General features: G+C 42.4%; 1 protein-coding gene across 1 annotated transcript in view; it reads right to left on the reverse strand.

The window, feature by feature from the left end:
• TCF7 (transcription factor 7 (T-cell specific, HMG-box)) overlaps positions 1–26,342 on the reverse strand; it is a 164,231-nt gene that overhangs the window by 65,379 nt on the left and 72,510 nt on the right. Inside the window, exons 7-11 of the mRNA XM_018562830.1 lie at positions 20,754–20,882; positions 19,178–19,253; positions 15,190–15,251; positions 13,074–13,123; positions 1,885–1,957 (exon numbers count right to left, since the gene is read on the reverse strand). Of these exons, the coding sequence (XP_018418332.1) occupies positions 1,885–1,957; positions 13,074–13,123; positions 15,190–15,251; positions 19,178–19,253; positions 20,754–20,882 (390 nt within the window). The remainder of the gene's footprint in view (positions 1–1,884; positions 1,958–13,073; positions 13,124–15,189; positions 15,252–19,177; positions 19,254–20,753; positions 20,883–26,342) is intronic.

Below are 26,342 nucleotides of genomic sequence, written 5' to 3' on the forward strand. Positions count from 1 at the left end.
ATGGTCGCGCCACCCGCGGCCGCGACTGCACAGCTAGCCCCCTCAGCACAGCCTGCAGCACCAGAGGCACCCCACGGGCCAGGACAGCCCAGGAAGGGCAGAGTCACCCACACCCAGGCAAGTACGAAGGCCACCATGAGGGAGAGACAGGGAGGGGGGGGAGCAGTAAGGCTGCAGACAGGGACCCGCGCAGCCTCTTACCTGTATCTGTCCCCACAGCGCAGGCACCGTAGCATACTCACCACCAGGCCCAGGTGTGCAGGGAAGTGAAGGAAAGCGAGCACCCCCGACCGTAGACGCGGCGCCGCTAGCCCATGGGGAGTGCTGTGACAGGTGGGCCGGGACCCCGTCATGTGCACCCCAAGGAACGGAAAGTCGCAGACGACCCACCGTGGCAGAGCCTGCATGCGTTCGATGGCCACCCAGGGAAGACTACCAGGATCCATCAACATCCAGCATGTCGCCCTGGTGACACTTGCTAGAAGAATCGCGAAAAAACGTAAGGAAAAAAAATGTCAGAGAATTTTTTTTTAGCTCCTTACTCCTGACGCTAGGCAAAAAACTGAAGACTTGACAGCAGGTGGGGGGTTGGGCCACCAGCAGGGGCCGCCCCTAGGCTGTCTATGTCTTTTGTTATGTGCCTAGCGTCCTACTCCTGCAGGTGGTGATTTACCTTACCTTACAGAATCTACGATCTGTTGCCCTGTGTCCTTCAATGAACAGGAGAGAAACAGACCTTATTGTAGCATATTCCATTTATCTACAGTAACAATATTTTTTTAATAAAATCATTTTTACAAGACAATATAATCAAAAGAAAGTCTTGTTAGTCTTGTCTGGTCCATAGGGGGTGTACAGGTGTAAGAGCTGGTTTACATAGTTAAATAGGGCTAACAACTAATGAAACAAACACTAATCAGAATGGATGCCCCCCCATATAGTGTGATTGTACCATCCTCAAGCCCAAATCCAGCAAAAGTAAGAAGGATAGTCAAAAGACTAAGGAACAATGTGGCACGTACCCTTCCTAAGCTCACTGACCCTTGAAATAGGGACCTCTTAAAATCAGCCAGAGTGTGCTCCTGCCATAGTGTGTGCCTGTTGCAAGCTCACAATCCTCCCCATTGAGATCTCTTTTCATTTACTCATCATGCACTATTTAAGGGCATTAGATGGGCATCCTGATGCTTCAATGCTTTCTGTGGCTGAAGTCCAGTTACTAGGTTATGGGTACTCCTGGCATGCCTGCTGTCTCTGCCCCTAGTGTGACACCTCCTCCGGCTGTCAGTATGCACTGATGCAATTTTGCCTATGGTCAAACAGACTCCAGCTGATCTTGCAAGATCCCTGTTCCCAGGATCAGTGAGATGAGGTCAGCGTTTGGCATATTCTTTTCCGTAGACTTTTGGCTATAATTCTTACTATGTTGGACTGTGGCTTAATTTAGGAGGTTGCAATCACACCTTATGGGACATATACTGTGATTGGTGTTGTTTTGTAGGTGATTAGCTTATTTAAACTGTGTAACATGTATGACACATGTTTGTCAACTTAACTGAAGTTTCATCATTTGTTGACTATACACTGGAATTCTGACATCCATATTTGGATTTGCATTGTCTCAGTAGCCGTGCACCCGTATTGCACATATGGTCTAAGGATGCTCTCCAGTATGAACTTGTTTACTTACACATCTCTTTATAAATGAATGACATGTTGATCATTGTATTCAGCAGAACATACAGAGCACTCTATGCATGCAGTGACGTGTAGCAAGCATTAACCTCCACTAGACAGGCAAGCGCTGTTAGACAAGAGCATGCAGAAGGCTGGAGGAATAAAAGCAACAAAAAAAAAGCAGACAAGATAGTTCTTCATACACACCTGCATGGGCCGCACCAGTCCGTTTGTTGGTTGAGGCCAAAGCGAGCTCTGCATTTCTTAGGGGAGCCAGGGTCTGAGTATAGAAACATGCGCATGGGGGGAGACAGAGGCACGCAAAAAGGGAAAGAAGAGATGCAACATATATTTAGCCACTTGAAGGTATAGAAAAAACGATGCAAGTGTCAGCAAAAAAATAACCAGAACACTTACCACTAAATACATTCTCAGATTATGGAAATATGAAAATACAGGTGGGAAGTATCTATCTACACACACGCACACACACATACTTTAGTAACTAGCCCTATCATTGCTTACACTAAAATGCCGAACTAAATACATGCATGTTGGCAGTACATAAATTTAACACATGATGTTTGCGCACATCTCCCTTCCCTCTCCTAGTATTATAATTGCCCTGTTCAGCGATCATAAATACAAGCAATGAGCCCCGGCTGCTGTCAGAATACCCGAACAGAGCCAGCAGCTGATTGGCTGCCGGCTCTGTTCGTTGTAAGATTTTCCAAACGGCTCCTTCGATCAGTTGATCGAGAGATGCAGGACGAAATTGTGTAGACGGTGGCACCCTCTGTGCACATTTTAGCTGGTTCATCAAGAAATTTACATAGTGTATGGCCAGCTTAAGTGCTGCACAATATTAGCACAGAAATAGCTAACACAGGTGCAGGATTGGACAGATGAAAAATTACCTGTTTTAGTTGGCTACAATAAACCTTTCTCTCGATGTGGTAGTCAATTTTACAATTTCATTTAACTCTTAGTCTACATGTCTGAATTTAGGGATACCAGCAACCATGGGATTTAGATAGTAAAGCACCTTATAACAAGATGAATGCTCAAATTAAAATTACAGCAACTTAGCAGGTAGCCAGTATCCCCTGAGTAAGTTTTAACATAAACAATGTAACTTATTAAAGGAGAACTATGGGGTCAGTGTTTTTCCCCATAGTTCTCCATAGGGTAACGGGAGGACACAAACTAGCGTCCTCCCGTTACCCTAAGCTCAGTATACAGCTACAGCTCGCGGTATACTGAGACGCGCAGCCGGAGCGGATCCTGACTTAGATGACGGGATCCGCCCTGCTGCGTGAGTGACAGCTGGCTCTGCCTATCTAGAGGCAGATCCAGCTGTACCCGCCCCCTCCCCCGTCCGTTCCGCCAGTCAGCGCTGGCAGATCGGAGCGGGGAGAGGGGAATCCATCCCCTCCCCCTGTCACGGCAGAGAGACGTGACAGGATCGAGAGGCGAGCGAACCCGGTATGTGTTCGCTCACCTCCCGATCTACTGAGCCGACCTGTGACAGTCTCATTGTCACAGGTCGGCTAGAACTATGAGGTGAGTGAAAAGCACTCACCTCATAGTTCTCCTTTTAACTATCTTAATTATACTAAAGAGAAATATAGGGGCTACAATTGTTTCTGAAAATGCTAGCTTCTTATGGCGGTTATGTTAAGCATATGATTCAAATATTTCACTGACCAAGATGAAGCGTGCAGATAAGGCATGTCAGAAGTTCTTGTCTGCGTGCTGATCTAGATTATTAACAGCCAAGCACATCTTTAAAATGAGAAGCCAGCAATGTTACTCTTGGGAAAGGGTTCTTTTAATGCAGCATTTTCATGTTTGACTGAAGTGCACCTTTAAGTATCTGTAATAAAACACACAAATACCAGAAAGTGTCTGAACTTGTTGAATATGTCTCAATATAGAAATGGCTCTTAAAATGTGCCAAGAAACAGTTTAACCCCACCTTTGAAAGTCACTGTTGCTCTAAATTTGCTCATGTTTTCATGTCATGCCACCACTTTACCAGAGTCTGTCTCCTCTACTAATTCACAGCACATCAGATGTAAAGCGTATATGGTCTTAGACAACAGAGAGTACTGTGAGCCATACAAAAAAGTACTTTGATATTAATTTTTCAATGAAAAAAAGGAGCCCTCCTTGGTAGCTGCACCCTCCTGGGCTATAGCTTGCTCCATTTCAACGGCAAAAAAGAGTAGTGGGCAATATTTATCAATTCACCATTCAACAGTTCCATGTATTTTGTTAAAAAAAATTTGATTGCTACAGGGCAGTATTTGGTGGTCTGCATAGCTACTGCACTGCTGTATGTACCTTAACACACATTAGAACATTGTTCAAAAGTAATATATACACATTTCGTAATACCAATAGGTTAAATACTTTACATGTTTAGGTATATCTTAGCCCATGAACAAAAAAGTATATTGTAGCTTACCAGTGCTTAAATATGGTGTCTGCATGAGTTTTATTTTTTAAGCAAAGTACATGTTTTGTAAGTACAGAAAAAAATCCTATTGGTCCTGATAGAAATGGTGTGTTCTTGTAACTTTCTGTGCCTTGAACTGAGATCTCATGCTACCATCTTTTTCAGCTATTGTAGTGTATTGTAAACTACAAAACAATTCACCTCTTTGTAATGAAGATAAGGAGAGGGTGAGCTTTTGGGCGATTTCCTGAGAAACGGTAATATACAGGGGTACAAGTACTCCTAATAACGAGATGACTCAGGGATCTATACACACACACACACACACACACACACAATAGGTTGGACTTAATGGACATGTGTCTTTATTCAACCTCAAATACTATGTAACTATGTAACTATATAAAATCAGGAAAGCAGCATGGGGTGACATTAGGGCAGAAAGTGTTACTGGCAGGAGCACCAGGCAAAAAATAAAGGAAAAAAAAAATCAGGAAAAAGTAAACTAATGCAGCCATCATATCTAAGGATTGGTAAGCTACGATATACTTTTTTTTTTTTTTGGGTTCAGATACGCTATAATCTAGACTTAAAGGAGAACTATGAGGTGAGTGATTTCCACTTATCCTCATAGTTAGAGCCGACCTGTGACAAAGAAGCTGTCACAGGTCGGCTCTTTCGATCGGGAAGCGGGCAGAAACATGCCGCCGATCCGCTCACTTCCCAATCATCTCCCTGCAGTGAGCGGTGACTTTCAGTCACCGCTCCCCGCAAGGATTCCCCCCTACCCTCTCCGATCCTCCAGCACTGAGTGGAGGAAGGAATGGCGGAGGGGGCGGGCACAGCTGGCTCTACCTCTAGACAGGCAGAGCCAGCTGTCACTCAGGTAGCTAGGTGGATCTCGACAGTATTGTCGGGATCCGTCCTGGCTGCGGCGCTCTTAGTATATTGCGGGCAATAGCCCGGTATATACTGAGCTTTGGGTCACGGGGGAGGTTAGTATATGTCCTCCCATGACCCTAAACAGAAGTATGGGGAAAAACACTTCTTTTAATGTTACTTAAGATGAATGCCGACAGTGCAGGAAAACATTTTACTGTGATTCTTCGGTATTGAGCTTTCTAAGAAGGTTGTAATGAGGCTCAGCACCTTCAGAAAGTGGCTGGAAATCAGGGTCCAAGATAAGTATCTTTGTTTATTTTTTCTTACCACTAATGAAACGTTTGTTTTTTTATGTGCAGAAAAGCAGACCTTGCTTGCATTTTCATGCAAGGTCCACAGTAACACAGTTGATTCATAATTAATGCTAAGAACTAGTAAACTTACTGCCTATAACTCAGAACTTTGCACATTATGATTAATCAAATGGTCTGGTGAGGTTTACAACTACCTAGAAGTATCAAAAATACTAGAGGCCACCTTTGTGATAAATCTTATGCCGTAAAGCAAGGTAAAGAAGTAATACATTTTTAAAAAAAATTGGATTTAATACACAATTTGCTTTGTAAAGCAATACCTGTCACAAGTCTAGGCAAATCAAACTGATCATATGATAAAAAAATATAAACAGAAGTTACGTTCAGTGAAAACCAGATGGCAAACAATCCATAGGTCCAGAAATATTTGCAGCTAGATAATGTTCAAATCATGGCTGTTTCTGTGAAAATGGAGCTTGGCTTCACCCATCCATGCCACCTTAGCCTCCTCTTGCTTTTCAACTAGGTTACCCATCATATTAAATAAAGGAGCTCACGAGGCAGGAGGGGCAGAACTAGGAAAAATCAATATTTGCTTATGTTGTCAGCAGCCCATGCAATTTTCACTGAAGGTAGCCTTAACTTCTGCTTATGCAAATTATTTTATAATGCTCAATCTGAATTGCCCAGGTTTGTAACAGTTTCCAGTTTTTGGTTGATGTACTGAAAGTCTGACTACAACTGTATATAGCTAATGATGAAGTTATATCTGCTTATTATTATTATTATACAGGATTTATATATCGCCAATAGTTTGCACAGCGCTTTACAATATAAGGAAGACATTAGAATCACAATACAATTCAAGACAAGATGGTAAGGAGCGCCCTGCCCGTGAGGGCTTACAATCTAAAAGGCTTATATTCCTGGGTTCCTCCTTCCCCTCTCTCATCAATATACTACTTACATTTTTAGATAAAACCGGTATGTGTTCGCTCACCTCCCGATCTACTGAGCCGACCTGTGACAGTCTCATTGTCACAGGTCGGCTAGAACTATGAGGTGAGTGAAAAGCACTCACCTCATAGTTCTCCTTTTAACTATCTTAATTATACTAAAGAGAAATATAGGGGCTACAATTGTTTCTGAAAATGCTAGCTTCTTATGGCGGTTATGTTAAGCATATGATTCAAATATTTCACTGACCAAGATGAAGCGTGCAGATAAGGCATGTCAGAAGTTCTTGTCTGCGTGCTGATCTAGATTATTAACAGCCAAGCACATCTTTAAAATGAGAAGCCAGCAATGTTACTCTTGGGAAAGGGTTCTTTTAATGCAGCATTTTCATGTTTGACTGAAGTGCACCTTTAAGTATCTGTAATAAAACACACAAATACCAGAAAGTGTCTGAACTTGTTGAATATGTCTCAATATAGAAATGGCTCTTAAAATGTGCCAAGAAACAGTTTAACCCCACCTTTGAAAGTCACTGTTGCTCTAAATTTGCTCATGTTTTCATGTCATGCCACCACTTTACCAGAGTCTGTCTCCTCTACTAATTCACAGCACATCAGATGTAAAGCGTATATGGTCTTAGACAACAGAGAGTACTGTGAGCCATACAAAAAAGTACTTTGATATTAATTTTTCAATGAAAAAAAGGAGCCCTCCTTGGTAGCTGCACCCTCCTGGGCTATAGCTTGCTCCATTTCAACGGCAAAAAAGAGTAGTGGGCAATATTTATCAATTCACCATTCAACAGTTCCATGTATTTTGTTAAAAAAAATTTGATTGCTACAGGGCAGTATTTGGTGGTCTGCATAGCTACTGCACTGCTGTATGTACCTTAACACACATTAGAACATTGTTCAAAAGTAATATATACACATTTCGTAATACCAATAGGTTAAATACTTTACATGTTTAGGTATATCTTAGCCCATGAACAAAAAAGTATATTGTAGCTTACCAGTGCTTAAATATGGTGTCTGCATGAGTTTTATTTTTTAAGCAAAGTACATGTTTTGTAAGTACAGAAAAAAATCCTATTGGTCCTGATAGAAATGGTGTGTTCTTGTAACTTTCTGTGCCTTGAACTGAGATCTCATGCTACCATCTTTTTCAGCTATTGTAGTGTATTGTAAACTACAAAACAATTCACCTCTTTGTAATGAAGATAAGGAGAGGGTGAGCTTTTGGGCGATTTCCTGAGAAACGGTAATATACAGGGGTACAAGTACTCCTAATAACGAGATGACTCAGGGATCTATACACACACACACACACACACACACACAATAGGTTGGACTTAATGGACATGTGTCTTTATTCAACCTCAAATACTATGTAACTATGTAACTATATAAAATCAGGAAAGCAGCATGGGGTGACATTAGGGCAGAAAGTGTTACTGGCAGGAGCACCAGGCAAAAAATAAAGGAAAAAAAAAATCAGGAAAAAGTAAACTAATGCAGCCATCATATCTAAGGATTGGTAAGCTACGATATACTTTTTTTTTTTTTTGGGTTCAGATACGCTATAATCTAGACTTAAAGGAGAACTATGAGGTGAGTGATTTCCACTTATCCTCATAGTTAGAGCCGACCTGTGACAAAGAAGCTGTCACAGGTCGGCTCTTTCGATCGGGAAGCGGGCAGAAACATGCCGCCGATCCGCTCACTTCCCAATCATCTCCCTGCAGTGAGCGGTGACTTTCAGTCACCGCTCCCCGCAAGGATTCCCCCCTACCCTCTCCGATCCTCCAGCACTGAGTGGAGGAAGGAATGGCGGAGGGGGCGGGCACAGCTGGCTCTACCTCTAGACAGGCAGAGCCAGCTGTCACTCAGGTAGCTAGGTGGATCTCGACAGTATTGTCGGGATCCGTCCTGGCTGCGGCGCTCTTAGTATATTGCGGGCAATAGCCCGGTATATACTGAGCTTTGGGTCACGGGGGAGGTTAGTATATGTCCTCCCATGACCCTAAACAGAAGTATGGGGAAAAACACTTCTTTTAATGTTACTTAAGATGAATGCCGACAGTGCAGGAAAACATTTTACTGTGATTCTTCGGTATTGAGCTTTCTAAGAAGGTTGTAATGAGGCTCAGCACCTTCAGAAAGTGGCTGGAAATCAGGGTCCAAGATAAGTATCTTTGTTTATTTTTTCTTACCACTAATGAAACGTTTGTTTTTTTATGTGCAGAAAAGCAGACCTTGCTTGCATTTTCATGCAAGGTCCACAGTAACACAGTTGATTCATAATTAATGCTAAGAACTAGTAAACTTACTGCCTATAACTCAGAACTTTGCACATTATGATTAATCAAATGGTCTGGTGAGGTTTACAACTACCTAGAAGTATCAAAAATACTAGAGGCCACCTTTGTGATAAATCTTATGCCGTAAAGCAAGGTAAAGAAGTAATACATTTTTAAAAAAAATTGGATTTAATACACAATTTGCTTTGTAAAGCAATACCTGTCACAAGTCTAGGCAAATCAAACTGATCATATGATAAAAAAATATAAACAGAAGTTACGTTCAGTGAAAACCAGATGGCAAACAATCCATAGGTCCAGAAATATTTGCAGCTAGATAATGTTCAAATCATGGCTGTTTCTGTGAAAATGGAGCTTGGCTTCACCCATCCATGCCACCTTAGCCTCCTCTTGCTTTTCAACTAGGTTACCCATCATATTAAATAAAGGAGCTCACGAGGCAGGAGGGGCAGAACTAGGAAAAATCAATATTTGCTTATGTTGTCAGCAGCCCATGCAATTTTCACTGAAGGTAGCCTTAACTTCTGCTTATGCAAATTATTTTATAATGCTCAATCTGAATTGCCCAGGTTTGTAACAGTTTCCAGTTTTTGGTTGATGTACTGAAAGTCTGACTACAACTGTATATAGCTAATGATGAAGTTATATCTGCTTATTATTATTATTATACAGGATTTATATATCGCCAATAGTTTGCACAGCGCTTTACAATATAAGGAAGACATTAGAATCACAATACAATTCAAGACAAGATGGTAAGGAGCGCCCTGCCCGTGAGGGCTTACAATCTAAAAGGCTTATATTCCTGGGTTCCTCCTTCCCCTCTCTCATCAATATACTACTTACATTTTTAGATAAATCCTGTTTTCATTTCACACCTTATTTTAAACTCCATGAGGTCATCACTGGGTCTCAGTGCTTTTCTATGCAATCCAGGTAGACCATGGCTGGTGGGAGGGGCCAGAATGGTGTTGTGCTTAGCTTCCTGAAAACATCACAGCACCCTTCCTTCCGTACTCTTCTAAAGAGTCCTCAGCCTTGATGGCTATTGGAAAGAGTTGTGCAAATGTTAAAATGCCGTTATGAGACGGTGTAAATCTGGAGCAGTGAGCATTTCTAGGCATAGTGCATTTGCATGCAGACTAGCCTAGCTAGGATACGCTCACATGTGATTCTAAGCCTCCATGATTGAAAACAACTGAAATCCAATTAATGGGGTAGACCAGGGACAGTTAGGTTGGGGAGGAAGGGTGAGATAATGCTGGACATCCTTCAGCCTGGAAACAAATGCACACTGTAAAACTTTTACAATGTTTAGTGAAATTATAGTAATTTCATTACAGAAGTGGAGCCTGTACAACTGTACAAGACTGAAGGTAAGGCTGGAGCTTGGCTTTATCTATGATTTGTTCACATACTCAGATGGCAATAGATAATGTCAAACATCTATGCTGTAATAAACAGTGTAGTGTGAATTTCATAAAGGTGGAGCTACCTTTTAGATTAGAAAGTAATAATTCCAAGGAATGTGATAGAAAAATACAGCAAACCTGGGGAGTAATAGGAATAATTACATAAACAGTTTTATACAGAGAGTGCTCTGCCTAAAATGGAAAAATATGGCAGTAGTAGTAGGGCAGTTGGAGGAATAACCCACTTCTCTACTATATAATACTTCTAAAAGCTGAACTCCAGGCATACAGCTAAATACACCTATGACATACATGCAAAAAGAATGCTGATTTGCTTGTCAGAGGATTTGTATTTCTATCTAATCCTGAGATTTACAACAGCACACACATATGTATACACGACTTACAATTAAAGTCCAACTCCCACTACAGACCCCAAGCCCCCTGTCCCAAGCTTACCACCCCCCTGAATCTTTGATTCCAGTAAAATTCTGGGTACTCATGTGATGAGATTACGTGGATAAACTTTAATTTTTTTTAACATTTTCTAATGGTGGTGTGCCTCGTGATTTTTTTCATGAAAAAAGTGTGCCTTTGCACAAAAAAGGTTGAAAAACACTGGCCTAGACTGTGTGATGATGCACCCCTAGGGGGTGTGGTCATGACAGTTTGATGTAATTCAACCATTAAGAACAGCAGTGCTACAAGAAGCAGTGTCTGCAAGGGACAAGGTAAGAATTGTAATGAGAACTTAATTTTTTCTAAACAGATGAAATGGGCTTTATTTTATTAAATAAAGCTAGAGTTGGGCTTTAGGTAATGCAGTGGTTTCTTCTCACCACCCCCTAGCCTGCTAACTGGACAGTGAAATGGAAGCAGCAGATTAGTGAGTATCAGCAAGTCTCTTGCCAGTATATTTGCTTTTAGCACATCTGATTGGCTTCTAATTGTGTCTCTCACTTTCCCAGTCAGAATGCTGCTATACATCGAATTTCATTAAGCTGATACCAAGTCAAATTTATGTACTTACGTGAGTTACTGTTAAAAATACATTTAATATTTTATTAATGAATATATAGCTGTATTCATTTGTTTTCTTTTATATCTGCCTGGAGTTCAGATGTAAAGTACACCTGTAACAAGGGAAGTATAAGGGCTGCCATTTCTGGGCTCCTGAATAGGCTAGTTACCCCACTGTGCTGACAAATCTTTTTGAGTCAAAGACCTGGAAAAAGTATCTGTAAATAAGGGTCAGTAAAGTGTTGAAAATTCTTATCTGTAAACCTGCTCCTGGTTAGTGACTCAGAAAGCATTGAAACCAAACAAGACAACCATGCAACCAAGATTCTCAGAATGAGAGGTCAGTCTCCATAATTTTCTTCGGACAGGTGGAATTAAACAACTTTAATTGGAATGGACCAGTGCAGAAACACTAGAGCTCCACTATGCTGGAATATATTCCCTGTACTTGCATATTTTCGAAGTTTGCTTTTATGTAACACTCAAACATAAAAAAAATAGATAAAACAGACCAACATGCAAACTTCAGATAGCTATGCAATTAAACATGAAATAGGATCCTAAACTTCCTATAGATTTGTGTACAATTGATAATCTATTCGTTACAATTTTTACAACTGGACTGCTGTGCACATATTTTGAATTATATAAATATGAAATACTGAAATCTTCGCATCAATTCTAGTGCCTGTTCTCACAGAGCATGACATGGTTTTGAGATTATTCAGTGGATGAAAATAGCCTCCACATCTGGTAGACTTGCCCAAAGTTAATTTAATTCTGGTCCAGAGTCTATGGACTAATCTATATCTTGTTCCATAAAATGCATGTGGATTCTTAGTGGCCCTACATGGCAGAGGATAACTTAACTGTCACTTTTTGATCTTTTAGTAAACTACAGCAAATGCCTAACCGTATCCTTTTGGATACTCATGCAAAATTCCTCTGTATTTGTCAACAATGGATTATTGTTGTCTTTCCAGATATGTATTTAAATCCCTTACCTTTTTTTTATTTTTAAAGAGGTTCTGGGCATCTTTCCTTCAGCAGAGGAGGGCGCTTACTATTCACCCTCTGATTATTTTTCCTCTTTCTCTTTTCTTTCTCAACATTCTCACTATATGTGTTTGATTTCCAATACAGTTTTTTTCTACCACGAAGTTCCACTCCCATTTATAATAAATTTGGCCGCCGGAGCCCTTTGGTTCAGTTGTTATTCATTGGCCTGGGCCTGCTAGAAGACTCCGCTCAGTTGTTATTCATTGGCCTGGGCCTGCTAGAAGACTCTAGCAGGTGCTGGCCTATAGGAAACAGTTGGGCGAAGCTAACTGTCACTGCTAGCTCCGCCCAATTTGTTTTCTTTATTTTTTTCTTCTTTAACCACCTCCCGGCCGGCCATTGTAAAAAAAATGGCCGGCCGGGAGCTCTCTAGATCTGAGCGGGCGTCTTTAGACGTCCACTCAGCCACGGCCACTTGCGTGCCCCGCGCGGCGCGCGCGAGCGGGAAAGACCCAAAATTTAAAAACAGGCAGTGATGCCTGTTAACATACAAGCAATCTGCCAGCTATAGAGCCAGTGGATCGCTTGCGTAAGCTGCAGGCCCATGTCCCTCCCTCCTCAGCCCGGCCCCTCCCGCTGGTCCCAGGCTCCGCTGTGCCCGGTAAGAGCCCGGGACCAGCATAGTGCTTCTGTCACAAGGGATCAGAGGGAGATGGGTACACGAACTCCCTCCGGTCCCCTCTCTGCTGTCAGAATGCGGAAATGATGTTTATTACATCACTTCAGCATTCTGCTATCACTCTCCAGCTTCAGACGCTGGAGAGAAGCTGATGAAGCAGATCTCTGACAAAACAAAAAATGCAGAAAGAATACCAGGGCATGACTAAAAACAAAAGGTGTTTAAAATTTCCATGAACAAAAGGTAAAAAAAATGATTAAGTCGATGGTTGTCCAATGTAACATCTTTCATCAGCCCCCTTGTAATAAACTGAAATAGGATAAAGCGATGTGTAAATATCAATGCACCTCACCTGAGCTGGAATCTTGAGGTTTTTCTCTTGTTCTTCTCTTCTTTTTTCCCTGTAAAATAAGTATAAAAAAATATACAAATATAACATACATTTGTGTCCTGAGGACAGTTCAGTAATGTACTAAAAAATAAGACATCAAAAAACACTGTATTGCTTAAAGGATTATTGAACCCTCCGTTTTTTTGCATATATCTACTGCTAGCAAGCAAATATATAAAGAAATATGAATATATGCAAAAACATTTTAAAAAAACCAAATTGCTTTAAAAGCGGTTTAAACTTACCTGTGTCTTCTCCGCGTGCTCCCGTCCGAAAATCTGAAATCTCTCAGGCGGCCGCAAAGCATCTTGGGGCGGGCGCATGCGCAGTTCAGATTTTCGGCCGCGAGACGAGTAGAGACACAAGGTAAGTATATGGACAGCGTGCACCCTCATACAGACACCGTGGGACAGGAAGTGCCAGCAAGGACAGAGTAGTCAGTGCTGGATCGGAGACCCGCAGCAGTGCTGGAGGGACAGATAATGACAGGAAAGAAGAAAAAGATTGGATTAAGAAACATAATTTAAGGTAAGTGCTTTAAAAAACATTGGGGAGAGGGAAAACAAATTCTGACTTTAATGTCACTTTAACTTGTGGAACTAAGCTCCAAACTGACTTCTTTATTTTGGGTGGCATGCAGCAAAGTTTGATCACATGACAGTTCTTTTTCTCCCAACACAGCTTTGCACCTAAGCTTCCAGTGTTATTTGATGGAACAAAGTCTCCAGGCACTTCAGTGGATAATCCAATAGGGTACGGAGCAGAGAAATGTATCATCTGTTATCAAGTGGGTTCTTCATAACCATTCCCATTGTCAAATATGAGAATGGTAGAAAGGGCTGTAAACAGGTACAGCCACATCATACCATACATCATATCTATATATGCTATTAGGTATTAGAAAGAATTGGCACACACAGTACTGTTCTTCCCCACAGAACAGTACTGCAAACTAAGCCGAGCCAAATTTTCAGGTTTGTTCTCCACTGATTGTTCAATACAATTTCAAATCTCTTTAGTAACATTAACTAATAATCTGAGATGTTAAATATTAATTTATTTTTAGATGTGTTAATAGTAACTATCCTTAATGATAGAAGAAAAGCTGACTAAGAGTGGACTGTTTTATTTATAACTGAAGAAATATATTGCACTCTAACTGACATTCTCAGATGTCCTGCAGTGAGTTTTGAAAAGTATTGTCTCTATGTTGGGAAATATTGTATTACGGGTAGGTTCTCTAACCCATAATATATTGGAAGAGTATGACTGAAATGTGTTACATGTTATCATTACTCAGGGGTGTGGAATTCGTATAATCGTGCACGAAACTGAGCGGATGGCTGGGTGGTCACGGAATCGCACACCACCGCCGATCGTGCTGGCAGTGCCATTATTTTCTAATTGCACCCCCAGTCGTGCCAGGCAGATTGCGCGTTTTCCTGCAGCAATAACACCCGGGCGATCCCACACGATCACGGTTGAAAACACTGCGCGGTGCATGTCGTGAAAATAGGTACATGTACCTTTTTTTCAGCGATTGCCACCCAGATGTAACCCCATACATGCGGAGGCTACCGCACACGATCGCACGTCCCGGGAATCCGCAGGTCTGCACCCACCATAAAGTGTAAATTCACTTTCCTAAGTAATTTGGGAAAACGGAATTACCCGCACAAATCTTCCTCCCACTATACTTACCATTCGGCGAACGGTCCTTCCCCCTCCACCAGTACGGGTGTACTATCTGTTCCTGTTCTATGTATTCTGAATTTCGCTCGCAAATTGCAAGCACTCATTGGTCAACGCGGTCACCTGACGGCACTGACCAATGAGAAGCGCTTCTTAGTACTGCTAAATATGGTTTTGGTTCAAATAATTTTTTTTGTATCAGGACAAGTAGATTCTCATGAAGGACAAGTAGATTCGGCCCCCGCTTTAGTCCTTGGACAAGTAGTTTTTTCCAAAATTTCCACACCCCTGTATGTTACTGTTACAATAGGAGAAATGCTTTCACTTTTTTAAATGTAGAATATTAAAACACACAAAAACATATCTGAATATTTGTAAAAGAGAAAATGCACTCACATAATTGTCTCGGGCAGACCAGCCTGGGTAGAGCTGCATGTGAAGCTGCCTCTATGGGGTGTCATAAATGTTGGACCTGGGAGTAAAGAATGCATCCTGATAACTAGAACACAGAACAAATAAACATAGGATGACCAATAAATCCTGCACAGATCAGGGATATACAACATACATGAATATTATTATGTTCTGTATATTCATAAAAAGTTCTGGTAGTGTGTAAGAAAACCAGAATCCACATTACGTCCCTCCTTTATGGAAAAAATGTGGATACTGGTTTTCTTATACACTACCAGAACTTTTTATGAATATACAGAACATAATAATATACATGTATGTTGTATATCCCTGATCTGTGCAGGATTTATTGGTCTTCCTATGCTTATTTGTAAATGTAGGTAAACATCCAGTTTATATGATTTCATTAAAAAAACAATTTTATGCATTTGACAATGTCCTCCTAAAGCATGTAAAGCATGTGAACTAATTTTTGTCAATGCTAGTGTGAAGGAGGCCTTAAGGGTAAACCGCAAGTGTGGTCTCAACTGTCTCTGTCGCAGTGGGAATCAACTTAATTCAAATTTTAATTTTGCCAAAACCTATCAACATATATCCATGAAAGTACCAAAATCCTTTTTCAAACAACTTAAAATTGTTGCTTCCATTCTTAATGCTTAAAGATCCTACCTGCCCTAACCCCCCCTGATGAGGAGTCTGTAAGGAGTTTTGTTTACTCTAATTAACCCTGTTTGTATTGTGCTGGCAGATATCATTATCAGCTGTAAACAAGATTTTAGAAGCATTATATGTTAACGAGAGGAAGTTCAGTTTTTCCTTCTACTTTGCATTTTAGATTGTTCAGAGTGGCCTGCAATCTGCACAAAGGCCTTCACCACAGAAACAACTAAAAGGTAAGAAATATATTAAAAACACAAACATAGTGGGGGGTTCTCAAATTTCACTGCAGAAGTGGAAATACACTTTAACCCTCTATTCTTATTCTTTATATGGGGTACCACTAGACTTAAATTGAAACTAGCCATACTACAAAGGCCTAAAGAAGAAGCTGGTATGGCTCTGTCTGATATGTTATCTATATTACCTGGCAGGACAACTAAAAAGCATGGGTTCTCCCTGTAGTTCTCAGTAGTTCAAAAGCAAACTTAGCACATGTTCATGAGACCAAACAGTTGTTGATATTCGTGAAGGCCCCTGAAGTTATTCTCCTGCAAACACCACCTAGCCATTCTGAAACTGGCCAAATCAGTATTAATTGAGGTTAAACTCCTTTCTTCATTTCAGGACCTTCCTGATTACTTATCCTTATGGGACAATTAAATATTAGCCCAAATTAGTGTGATTCCAGATACTGCATTATAGAAATGTCACAGTATCAGAGGCGGACTGACAACACATGGGGCCCCCAGGCAATACAAGATTATGGGGGCCCCTTGTGCTCCACCCATATACAAGCCCCTCCCACACACCCCACCTGCATAGACATTCTTGTGTCACAGAAATTTCTTCTCCAAATTATTTTTGAACTAGTAGGCCAATCCACTAAGAGATGAATTGCCGGGGAACTGTTAGGAGAATTTCAAAATCTAGACCAATATAGGCAATTTGGAAAGCGAGCTAAATGGCAGAATGCATGGAAGACCCCAGGCCAGAACCAATACACGGCAGACTTCAGACCAGATCCAATACACGGCAGACCTCAGATTAAAGCCAATACAAGACAGGCCTCAGACCAGAACCAATACACTGCAGACCTCAGACCAGATCCAATGTATGGCAGACTGGGTAGTTAGAATGACACATACACAGCAACATCTCAGGGATCAGCCATCACACACAGTCTGATCCCCGTGGGATGTATCCCGCACACGCGCGTTACTGGGCAGCTCCTTCCATGCACGTGCTCACCTGTAGCAGGTCCAGCAGGTGGGTGCAGCAGATGCGGAGGGTCCCACCAGGGAGGCGGAGGACACTGTCCCCGCCACTTTAACACAGCCGCATCTACTAGTTTGGCTGCGGCTCAGCCGAAATTAGTAAGGAGATGGCGCACACAGCTACCGCTCCTTCATTGGTGACTCTAGGAACAATATATGGGGGGACACATAAGATACCACAGTCAAATCTGGGGGGGCACTAATAATTTTCATTGCATGACGCAACTGTTGGGCGCCGAAAGCTAATTTAATTGCGGATGGCAGCTGCGCTCGGCGGTTGCGACATGTAGTCCAATGCCGTCAACAATCCTGAATACCGCAAACGCCGGGCGTCGATGCCATCCACAATTAAATCAGCTCTCGGCGCCCGGCAGGTGCGGAATACAGCAGTGGCTGACTGGCAACTTTTAGCCAAGGGGCAAGTGCAACCCAGAGGCCCATGGTGCAGTAAGTAAGTCCATGAAAGGGGTGACTGGCTAGGGGATGGTGCTCTCATCCCACTGGGCTCCCTACATAGTTCTGGCCTTACTCCGCTCCATGTCCGGTACTTAGGCACTCTCACCCACTGTAGACCGCCGCTGGCTGTCCATGCTTCTGGGTAGGGAGTGTTCCAAGCAATAAATTACACAACAATGCAGAATACCATCAGCTAATGAGGACTATAAATCCCAGCAATTCATATTACAGCAATGCAGAATAATATGAAGCTACATACTCTGTTGCTTCGGGTTTGCCACCTGATGTCTCTAGGGTCTCAGGTGGCCAGTGTGAGCTCTCAGGTGGCCAGTGTGAGCTCTCAGTGGGCTATGCGGGCTCTCACCAGGGGTCCAGAGAGATGGGGTGCAGCAGATGCGGCTCTCACCAGGGGTCCAGAGAGACGTGTGGGTGCAGCAGAGGCGGCTCCCTAATTAGGCACTCAGGTGGTCAATGCGGACTGTCAGGTGGTCAGTGTGGGTTCTCTGCTGGTCAGTGCCAAATCTGTGGTGGCCAGTGGGGGCTCCCTGATAATTAGTGGGGGCTCTGTGGTAGCTCACAGGTGGGTAGTGGGGGCTCCACTGTGGCCAGTGTGGGCTCCCTGGTGGTTAGTGGGGGCTCCCTGGTGGCCAGTGGAGTCTCTGTGGTGGCTCCCTGGTGGATAGTGAGGGCTCCCTGGTGTAAGGTGACCATTCGTCCCTGATTTCAGATATGTTATCTATATTACCTGGCAGGACAACTAAAAAGCATGGGTTCTCCCTGTAGTTCTCAGTAGTTCAAAAGCAAACTTAGCACATGTTCATGAGACCAAACAGTTGTTGATATTCGTGAAGGCCCCTGAAGTTATTCTCCTGCAAACACCACCTAGCCATTCTGAAACTGGCCAAATCAGTATTAATTGAGGTTAAACTCCTTTCTTCATTTCAGGACCTTCCTGATTACTTATCCTTATGGGACAATTAAATATTAGCCCAAATTAGTGTGATTCCAGATACTGCATTATAGAAATGTCACAGTATCAGAGGCGGACTGACAACACATGGGGCCCCCAGGCAATACAAGATTATGGGGGCCCCTTGTGCTCCACCCATATACAAGCCCCTCCCACACACCCCACCTGCATAGACATTCTTGTGTCACAGAAATTTCTTCTCCAAATTATTTTTGAACTAGTAGGCCAATCCACTAAGAGATGAATTGCCGGGGAACTGTTAGGAGAATTTCAAAATCTAGACCAATATAGGCAATTTGGAAAGCGAGCTAAATGGCAGAATGCATGGAAGACCCCAGGCCAGAACCAATACACGGCAGACTTCAGACCAGATCCAATACACGGCAGACCTCAGATTAAAGCCAATACAAGACAGGCCTCAGACCAGAACCAATACACTGCAGACCTCAGACCAGATCCAATGTATGGCAGACTGGGTAGTTAGAATGACACATACACAGCAACATCTCAGGGATCAGCCATCACACACAGTCTGATCCCCGTGGGATGTATCCCGCACACGCGCGTTACTGGGCAGCTCCTTCCATGCACGTGCTCACCTGTAGCAGGTCCAGCAGGTGGGTGCAGCAGATGCGGAGGGTCCCACCAGGGAGGCGGAGGACACTGTCCCCGCCACTTTAACACAGCCGCATCTACTAGTTTGGCTGCGGCTCAGCCGAAATTAGTAAGGAGATGGCGCACACAGCTACCGCTCCTTCATTGGTGACTCTAGGAACAATATATGGGGGGACACATAAGATACCACAGTCAAATCTGGGGGGGCACTAATAATTTTCATTGCATGACGCAACTGTTGGGCGCCGAAAGCTAATTTAATTGCGGATGGCAGCTGCGCTCGGCGGTTGCGACATGTAGTCCAATGCCGTCAACAATCCTGAATACCGCAAACGCCGGGCGTCGATGCCATCCACAATTAAATCAGCTCTCGGCGCCCGGCAGGTGCGGAATACAGCAGTGGCTGACTGGCAACTTTTAGCCAAGGGGCAAGTGCAACCCAGAGGCCCATGGTGCAGTAAGTAAGTCCATGAAAGGGGTGACTGGCTAGGGGATGGTGCTCTCATCCCACTGGGCTCCCTACATAGTTCTGGCCTTACTCCGCTCCATGTCCGGTACTTAGGCACTCTCACCCACTGTAGACCGCCGCTGGCTGTCCATGCTTCTGGGTAGGGAGTGTTCCAAGCAATAAATTACACAACAATGCAGAATACCATCAGCTAATGAGGACTATAAATCCCAGCAATTCATATTACAGCAATGCAGAATAATATGAAGCTACATACTCTGTTGCTTCGGGTTTGCCACCTGATGTCTCTAGGGTCTCAGGTGGCCAGTGTGAGCTCTCAGGTGGCCAGTGTGAGCTCTCAGTGGGCTATGCGGGCTCTCACCAGGGGTCCAGAGAGATGGGGTGCAGCAGATGCGGCTCTCACCAGGGGTCCAGAGAGACGTGTGGGTGCAGCAGAGGCGGCTCCCTAATTAGGCACTCAGGTGGTCAATGCGGACTGTCAGGTGGTCAGTGTGGGTTCTCTGCTGGTCAGTGCCAAATCTGTGGTGGCCAGTGGGGGCTCCCTGATAATTAGTGGGGGCTCTGTGGTAGCTCACAGGTGGGTAGTGGGGGCTCCACTGTGGCCAGTGTGGGCTCCCTGGTGGTTAGTGGGGGCTCCCTGGTGGCCAGTGGAGGCTCTGTGGTGGCTCCCTGGTGGATAGTGAGGGCTCCCTGGTGTAAGGTGACCATTCGTCCCTGATTTCTGGGGACAGTCCCCGGATTGAGGAGACCTGATCCCTGGATCCACTGACAAGCGCAGCCTCCCTTCCATGCTGTCAGAAGCTGCATACAGAGCATGCTGATTACTACTTAAACTGGCCGCTGTATGCAGCTTCTGAGAAGATACGATATTAGCGTAGCGGGGAAGCTGGCTGCGTATTTTGCATAGCTCCTGAAATTCAATCTTGGTAAGAAACTTAAAACCTAAGCAAATAACTTCTTGGGCTACAGCATCAAAACTAAGAGTGATCATGTTACAGATAGGAAAACCCATGCTCTGAGCAAGTACAATTTGCTAAAATCCTTGCAAATAGAAGACCTGGAAAACATTTTTTTCTTAAAAATGCATAAACTCTTTCAACGTGCATTCAGCAATCACTTTTGCTCGCATCTCTTTCATGTACAACATAAATGCATTCAAGGGCTTCTTAATTGTGGGCTTTTTAGGCTCCTTCTCTCTTTTGGGTTCTGAATGGTGCTTCCTTTTTAAGAGGAAAAAATAAAAAAAAAGTCACTTATATAATAAAATCCCTATAATTGTTCCTATGTTAACAAATCTATAATTCTTCTTGAATGCTGGCTGCCTACTTGCACATAAACACAGTAAAATATAAAATAAAAAAAGCTTGTGTCTGTCCATCCTACGTGCGAAAACAACGATTGTGCCTATTGTGCATGTTACATATCACCGCGAATGTCTGAGTGTGAGCAATAATTTTAGGGCCAATAATCACTGATAGCACTAAACTGATGAGCAATAAAAGCGTTTAAAGCGTCGCCTATGGCCAATGTTCGGTGTGGTCGTTAAATGTTTTTTAACATAATGTAGGGAAAACATTTTTTTTTTGGTCATGCTGACTGGCGAAATTTTTGACTGGCTGGTGAGACACCCTAAAATTTTTCAAGCCCTGTTTATTGGTATGGTGTAAAAATTGAAAAGTGCAACATTTAAAGTTCAAGAGTGTCACATTTGTGACACCCAGTTTAAAGCATGTCAAGTTTCAAGAGGAACACATACTGCAGAAGCTAAGCCTCTCTGCTATGCAATGATGTACCTGGTCTGCCTCTATTTAGTAGTGAAGGGTGGACCCACTTGTTTGATTCACCCTCTGCAGCCTTTTTTTTTCCACTGGACAAAAATAAGCCTCTATTATATTTCACATGGCCAATAAATCCTATTATTCAAGTTATGCCACAGGAGTCAGTATCCTGGTAAACCACATTATGTGATTGTCCTGTATACAGACAAAAATAGATGCAAAGGGTAGATAACTGTTTCTGTACTGCATCCTATACAATGTTCATTGCATATTCGGTAAAGTATTCAATATGCTCCACTAAAATATAGGAGGTTTGTGCTGGATAAGTGATTGGTTTCCTTCTTCCATGGAAGAGATGTATTTAAGCATAGTATTTCAATAGGCATGTCCAGGCATTTAAATATGAGCAGATTTATGCTAGAGTTATTATTCACATCGATTGAGTTGATAGAAGTCCCTGTTGGAATCAAGCAACATGTCATTTGGTTTTCTTGGTAGCTTGATAGGTCTCTCGAAGATGGTCAGGGTGGACCAGGCTGAAATGCACTAATAGTGGTTTGGCCCAGGTGAGATGCAAGGTAGGCTTTTGGTGGCCCTAAAGTGGAGTAAGGTAAAGAAGAGCCGGGCATGAAAAGGGAGAATATGTCAATGAAACTCCACTGTTAAAAGATGCTTATTGACAATAATGATAAGACATCATTAACAGGTTGCATGATATAAAGTTAGCCACTACTGCAGGATCGGTATACAGAAGAACTGAATAGATACAATTAAAAAATTACAAGGAGTCTGTTGAAAAGGATATACAGAAGGAGTCATAAGTATCCAACTTGGTGCTTATGGAGAAATAGGTTGAGATAATTTGTATTTTATTTACTATTATACACAATAACGTGTATATGTAAACAAAGAAATTATTACAATGAAAAGTAGAAATAAGTGAAATATCTGGTAATATAAATAATTAAGATTCATGCAGATGAGTATTTAATAAATTATATTAATGAAACTTCTACAAGTAGCTATCATTACATGGGAATAAAAGTTAGTTTATTGCTCATACATATAGTATGAGCAATAAAACATAAAAGAGAGTTATAACTAAAGTCCATCTCTGGGAAATTAGTAACCTCTCTCCCTCCCCCTTCTAACTGAAGGCTGGTATGCCCATTTTAATTACCTAGAGCCATGGTCACGTCACACTGCCGTGCCAAGTCTTTTCATAACTTCCGATCGTGTCCTTCTTTGGGTGTCTAAATCCCTTGCATGACATGGACATTTTCTATTGGCTGTCCAGTGGCAGGGTGCTCTCAGGATCCAGAAAATGAGTGGCATCCCAAGGGGACTGTAGGGGACCAGCCGGCGAGAGACCAACTGCATTGCTAGAGTAGTGGTTCCCCACACATGGAAACTGAGCCAGCATGGGACCCGGACAGCAGATTTAACCCAAGATAACTTGCTTCACCAGGTAGGGAAAAAAAAAGCTAGGAGGATGGGTTGGGCAGACAAAAATGTTTTACCCTGAGTACAGCTTTAAAGTGCAACTGAAGCCACACATGATTTCTTTTAGTTTTGGATAGAGTGGAGAGTTTTTTGGTTTTTTTTTGCTGCCTGTGTCCCCGTTTGGGAGATTTATCCTCTCTATTTGTACTTGTGGCCATTATCACCAAAAGTAAACGTGGAGGAAAATCCAAAAATATGCACTGTTACAAGAACAGGTATAGATGGGAAATTTTCCAATGGGAATTCTAGTTCTGGTGACCCTGATGACCACCACTCACTTCCTGTTGTGGGTATTAGACAGTAAGTGAAGGGAATCTCCCCAATGGGACACAGGTGGCAAAAAAAAAAATCTGACAGTGGTTATGACCCTTTCCTACTCCATTCCAAAATAAAAAATAAAAAAAAATATATTTGTCTTCAGTTCTACTATAATTAGCTGAAATGAGTAGATGATTGGAATTAATTATACTAGTTATCACTGAGTGCTAAAGAAAATAAAAGTTTATAAATTGATAAAAATAAGCTAAATTCATAAACAAAGCCAGAGAAAATATGTGAATTAATACAAAAAGATAAGCTAAATACAAATTCATACACGTCACACCAGTAGACTATGTATTTATACATAATATAAGTTACATAATATTAGTTGCCAAAACATTTATTATTTTATCAATTGCTCTATAAATGTAGTACAAAAAGTGGGTTCAGAGTGGATAAGGGAGGAGTAAGTATGAGTGGCATGACGAGTGGCATGCACACCATGGGAATCTAAAGTGTTCTGCAACAGCAGGGTCATGCCCACACTCCAAAATACAGGGTTGGGGTTGCTAGGTGGTAGCTAACCCATGCAGCCAGAAGGTGGTAAAAAAATATATATCTGAAGCGCAATGGGGTGGGAATTTAAGGTAGTAGTGCTCTTGAAGGTGTACGGCTGCAAAGAGTTGTTAAAGCACTCTTGGGGGGGGGAAGAAAATGTGCATGTTTGAGGATGCTATACATACAGATAATATATATAGGACTACAGAAAGTACACATTGCTTTAATCTTAACAATCAATTAATTCATGATACAATTAATGCAAATCGTATTTACTGATAAATTAAAAGCGATAGTTCTTAATAATTTAAAAGTTAATGTAATCAAAGTATGTGTTGCCACTCTAGTCATAAGTAGATTCATATATAAAATTACATTTAATAATTATGAATACATACATGTTTGAATTAAAATATCTAGATTGGTAAGTATTCATATGTAAATATGCATGCAATTATAAGAACAAAAAAACAATGCAAACAGGGGACCTTTCAAACGAGTTAAGCAGCAATAGGTTAAAATTGATAATTTGCATTGGGTAGGGCTTAATGAGGGTATTTTCAGTAGTTTAATTTTCAGTAGTTTAAATAGGAAGAAACTGAAATTGTTTGACCGAATTTTGTCCAGATCATGTCTGATCAATGTGCACTCCACCGCCAGATGGTCTATTTTGGCTGTGAGGGCGATTTTACAGCCCTCTATGGCCTCCAGGATAGCTGTTGTCTCAGCCCTCTCCTTACTTGTGGTCGGTGGGGAGACAGGCTGCTCCGGAGGGGCCAGCGCCACCTCAGCAGCGTCTGCAGCTACTCCCTCCATGCACAAGGTCCGGCGTGAGCACTCACAGGGAGCAATGGACGGCGGCAAGATGGCGGCGGCGGGACACGAGGCCGCACGCTGGGATCTCCTCCAGCCACCTTTCGGGGTATTACCTCGCTTGCCAGACCTAGAGGGCATATCCCCCTGCTCCGGACATCCACCGGAGCTCGGGTGTGAAGAACAGAAACCAGTCTGCAGGATTAAAGCCGGATGAAGCTCAGTGTGGCGGCGGAGCTCCCTCAGACACGTCCGCTCTGCTTCACATCTCGGCCACACCCCCAGAAACTGAAATTGTTGACAAGACATTGAATGGTGCCATTCAAACTCTTCCCTCCCAAAGAAGCTCAAATCTGCTAGATTAGCACATATCTGCCAAATCATGATGACCGTGTTCTGTGATAACCAAGGTAACATTCTCACAAGCTTTTTGGATAAAGGCAAAACAGTCAATGGTACACTTTGAAAGCCAAAGGACGCCATACAGCTGCATCATGATAATGCACACCCACACACCTTTTCTGAAACCATTCAGGTGACTGCAAAAAAGGGTTGGTCAGCAGTCCCTCATCCATCCTACAGCCCAAATTTGGCACCGTCTGACTTCTACCTGTTTGGGCCAATGAAGGATTACATTTGTGGCGAGATATTTAAGAACCTGCAGTAAGTTCAATCAGTTTTGAAGCAGTGAAGCAAATAGTACTCTGTAGAAGTTTTCCAAACTGGATTTGAGGCCTGGGTAAACAATGGTGCAAATGCAGTGAACCTGATGGGGACTTTGTGGAAGGTTAACTCTAGAGTAGAGGAATTTATAGGCTAACTGTATGCATGTTCATTGTTTCCATCTCGGCATAATAAAACATTCTATATCTTGAGGCATTTCTTTTCAATCCAACACACAACATATCGGATTTAAAATCTGTCATCTCAGGAACACCCATTTGCACATTCAGAGTAGCCAAATCTATAGAGAATACCCTAGTGCCTAGTAGCCTGTGTCGGAACTATTAAGCATTAACAGAAAGAAACTGTGAGGCTAAACTTATCATCTATCAGCGATCCGGTATTTCACAGCTGCTCTTGCTATTTCAGTTTTGACAGCTCTGTAGAGATCGGGACTTATCTTATGTTTACAGGCTGTTTTGTAATACATTCTTCAGCCAGAAATATGTAACAATGTATTTCTTGCCTGAACTATATATAACTATCTAAATGTATCAGACTTCTGATCGTCTGAGAACGATCAGAAGCCTTTATTGAGATGTCATGCTGTCAGGATCAGTCACTAAGGCTGGGTTCACACCTAGGCGTATTGAATATGCCCGTCTGTCGCGCGTTTTTTTTACCACGAATCGCGGTAAAAAAAACGCGCGACAAACGCGCGTTTCCGAGGGCTACTTGGCTGTATCCCAATGGAAGCGCCCAACAAAAACGCCCCAAAGAAGTACATGTACTTGTTTGAGCGTAGGCCGTTTTGTAGGGCGTTTCAGACGGGCGGAAATACGGAAAGGTGTGAACCATACCCATAGAAAACAATGGGATTTTCATGTTTGTACGTTTTGTAGAGCGTTCATAGAGCCTTGAACGCGCGACAAAACGTAAAGGTGTGAACAGGGCCAGAGGTTATTATTGGCTGCTCCTAAGATTGGAGCAGCCTAATAATAACCAAAAATTAAAAACACAATTCATTAAATTAAAAAGCAGTCATGATGACTGCTTGATATAATAGACAAAATAAAAATATATATAAATATATTTTTATACTAT

Source organism: Nanorana parkeri, unplaced genomic scaffold (genome assembly GCF_000935625.1).
Source record: "Nanorana parkeri isolate BGI_ZX_2015 unplaced genomic scaffold, ASM93562v1 scaffold605, whole genome shotgun sequence".
NCBI lineage: Eukaryota > Metazoa > Chordata > Amphibia > Anura > Dicroglossidae > Nanorana > Nanorana parkeri.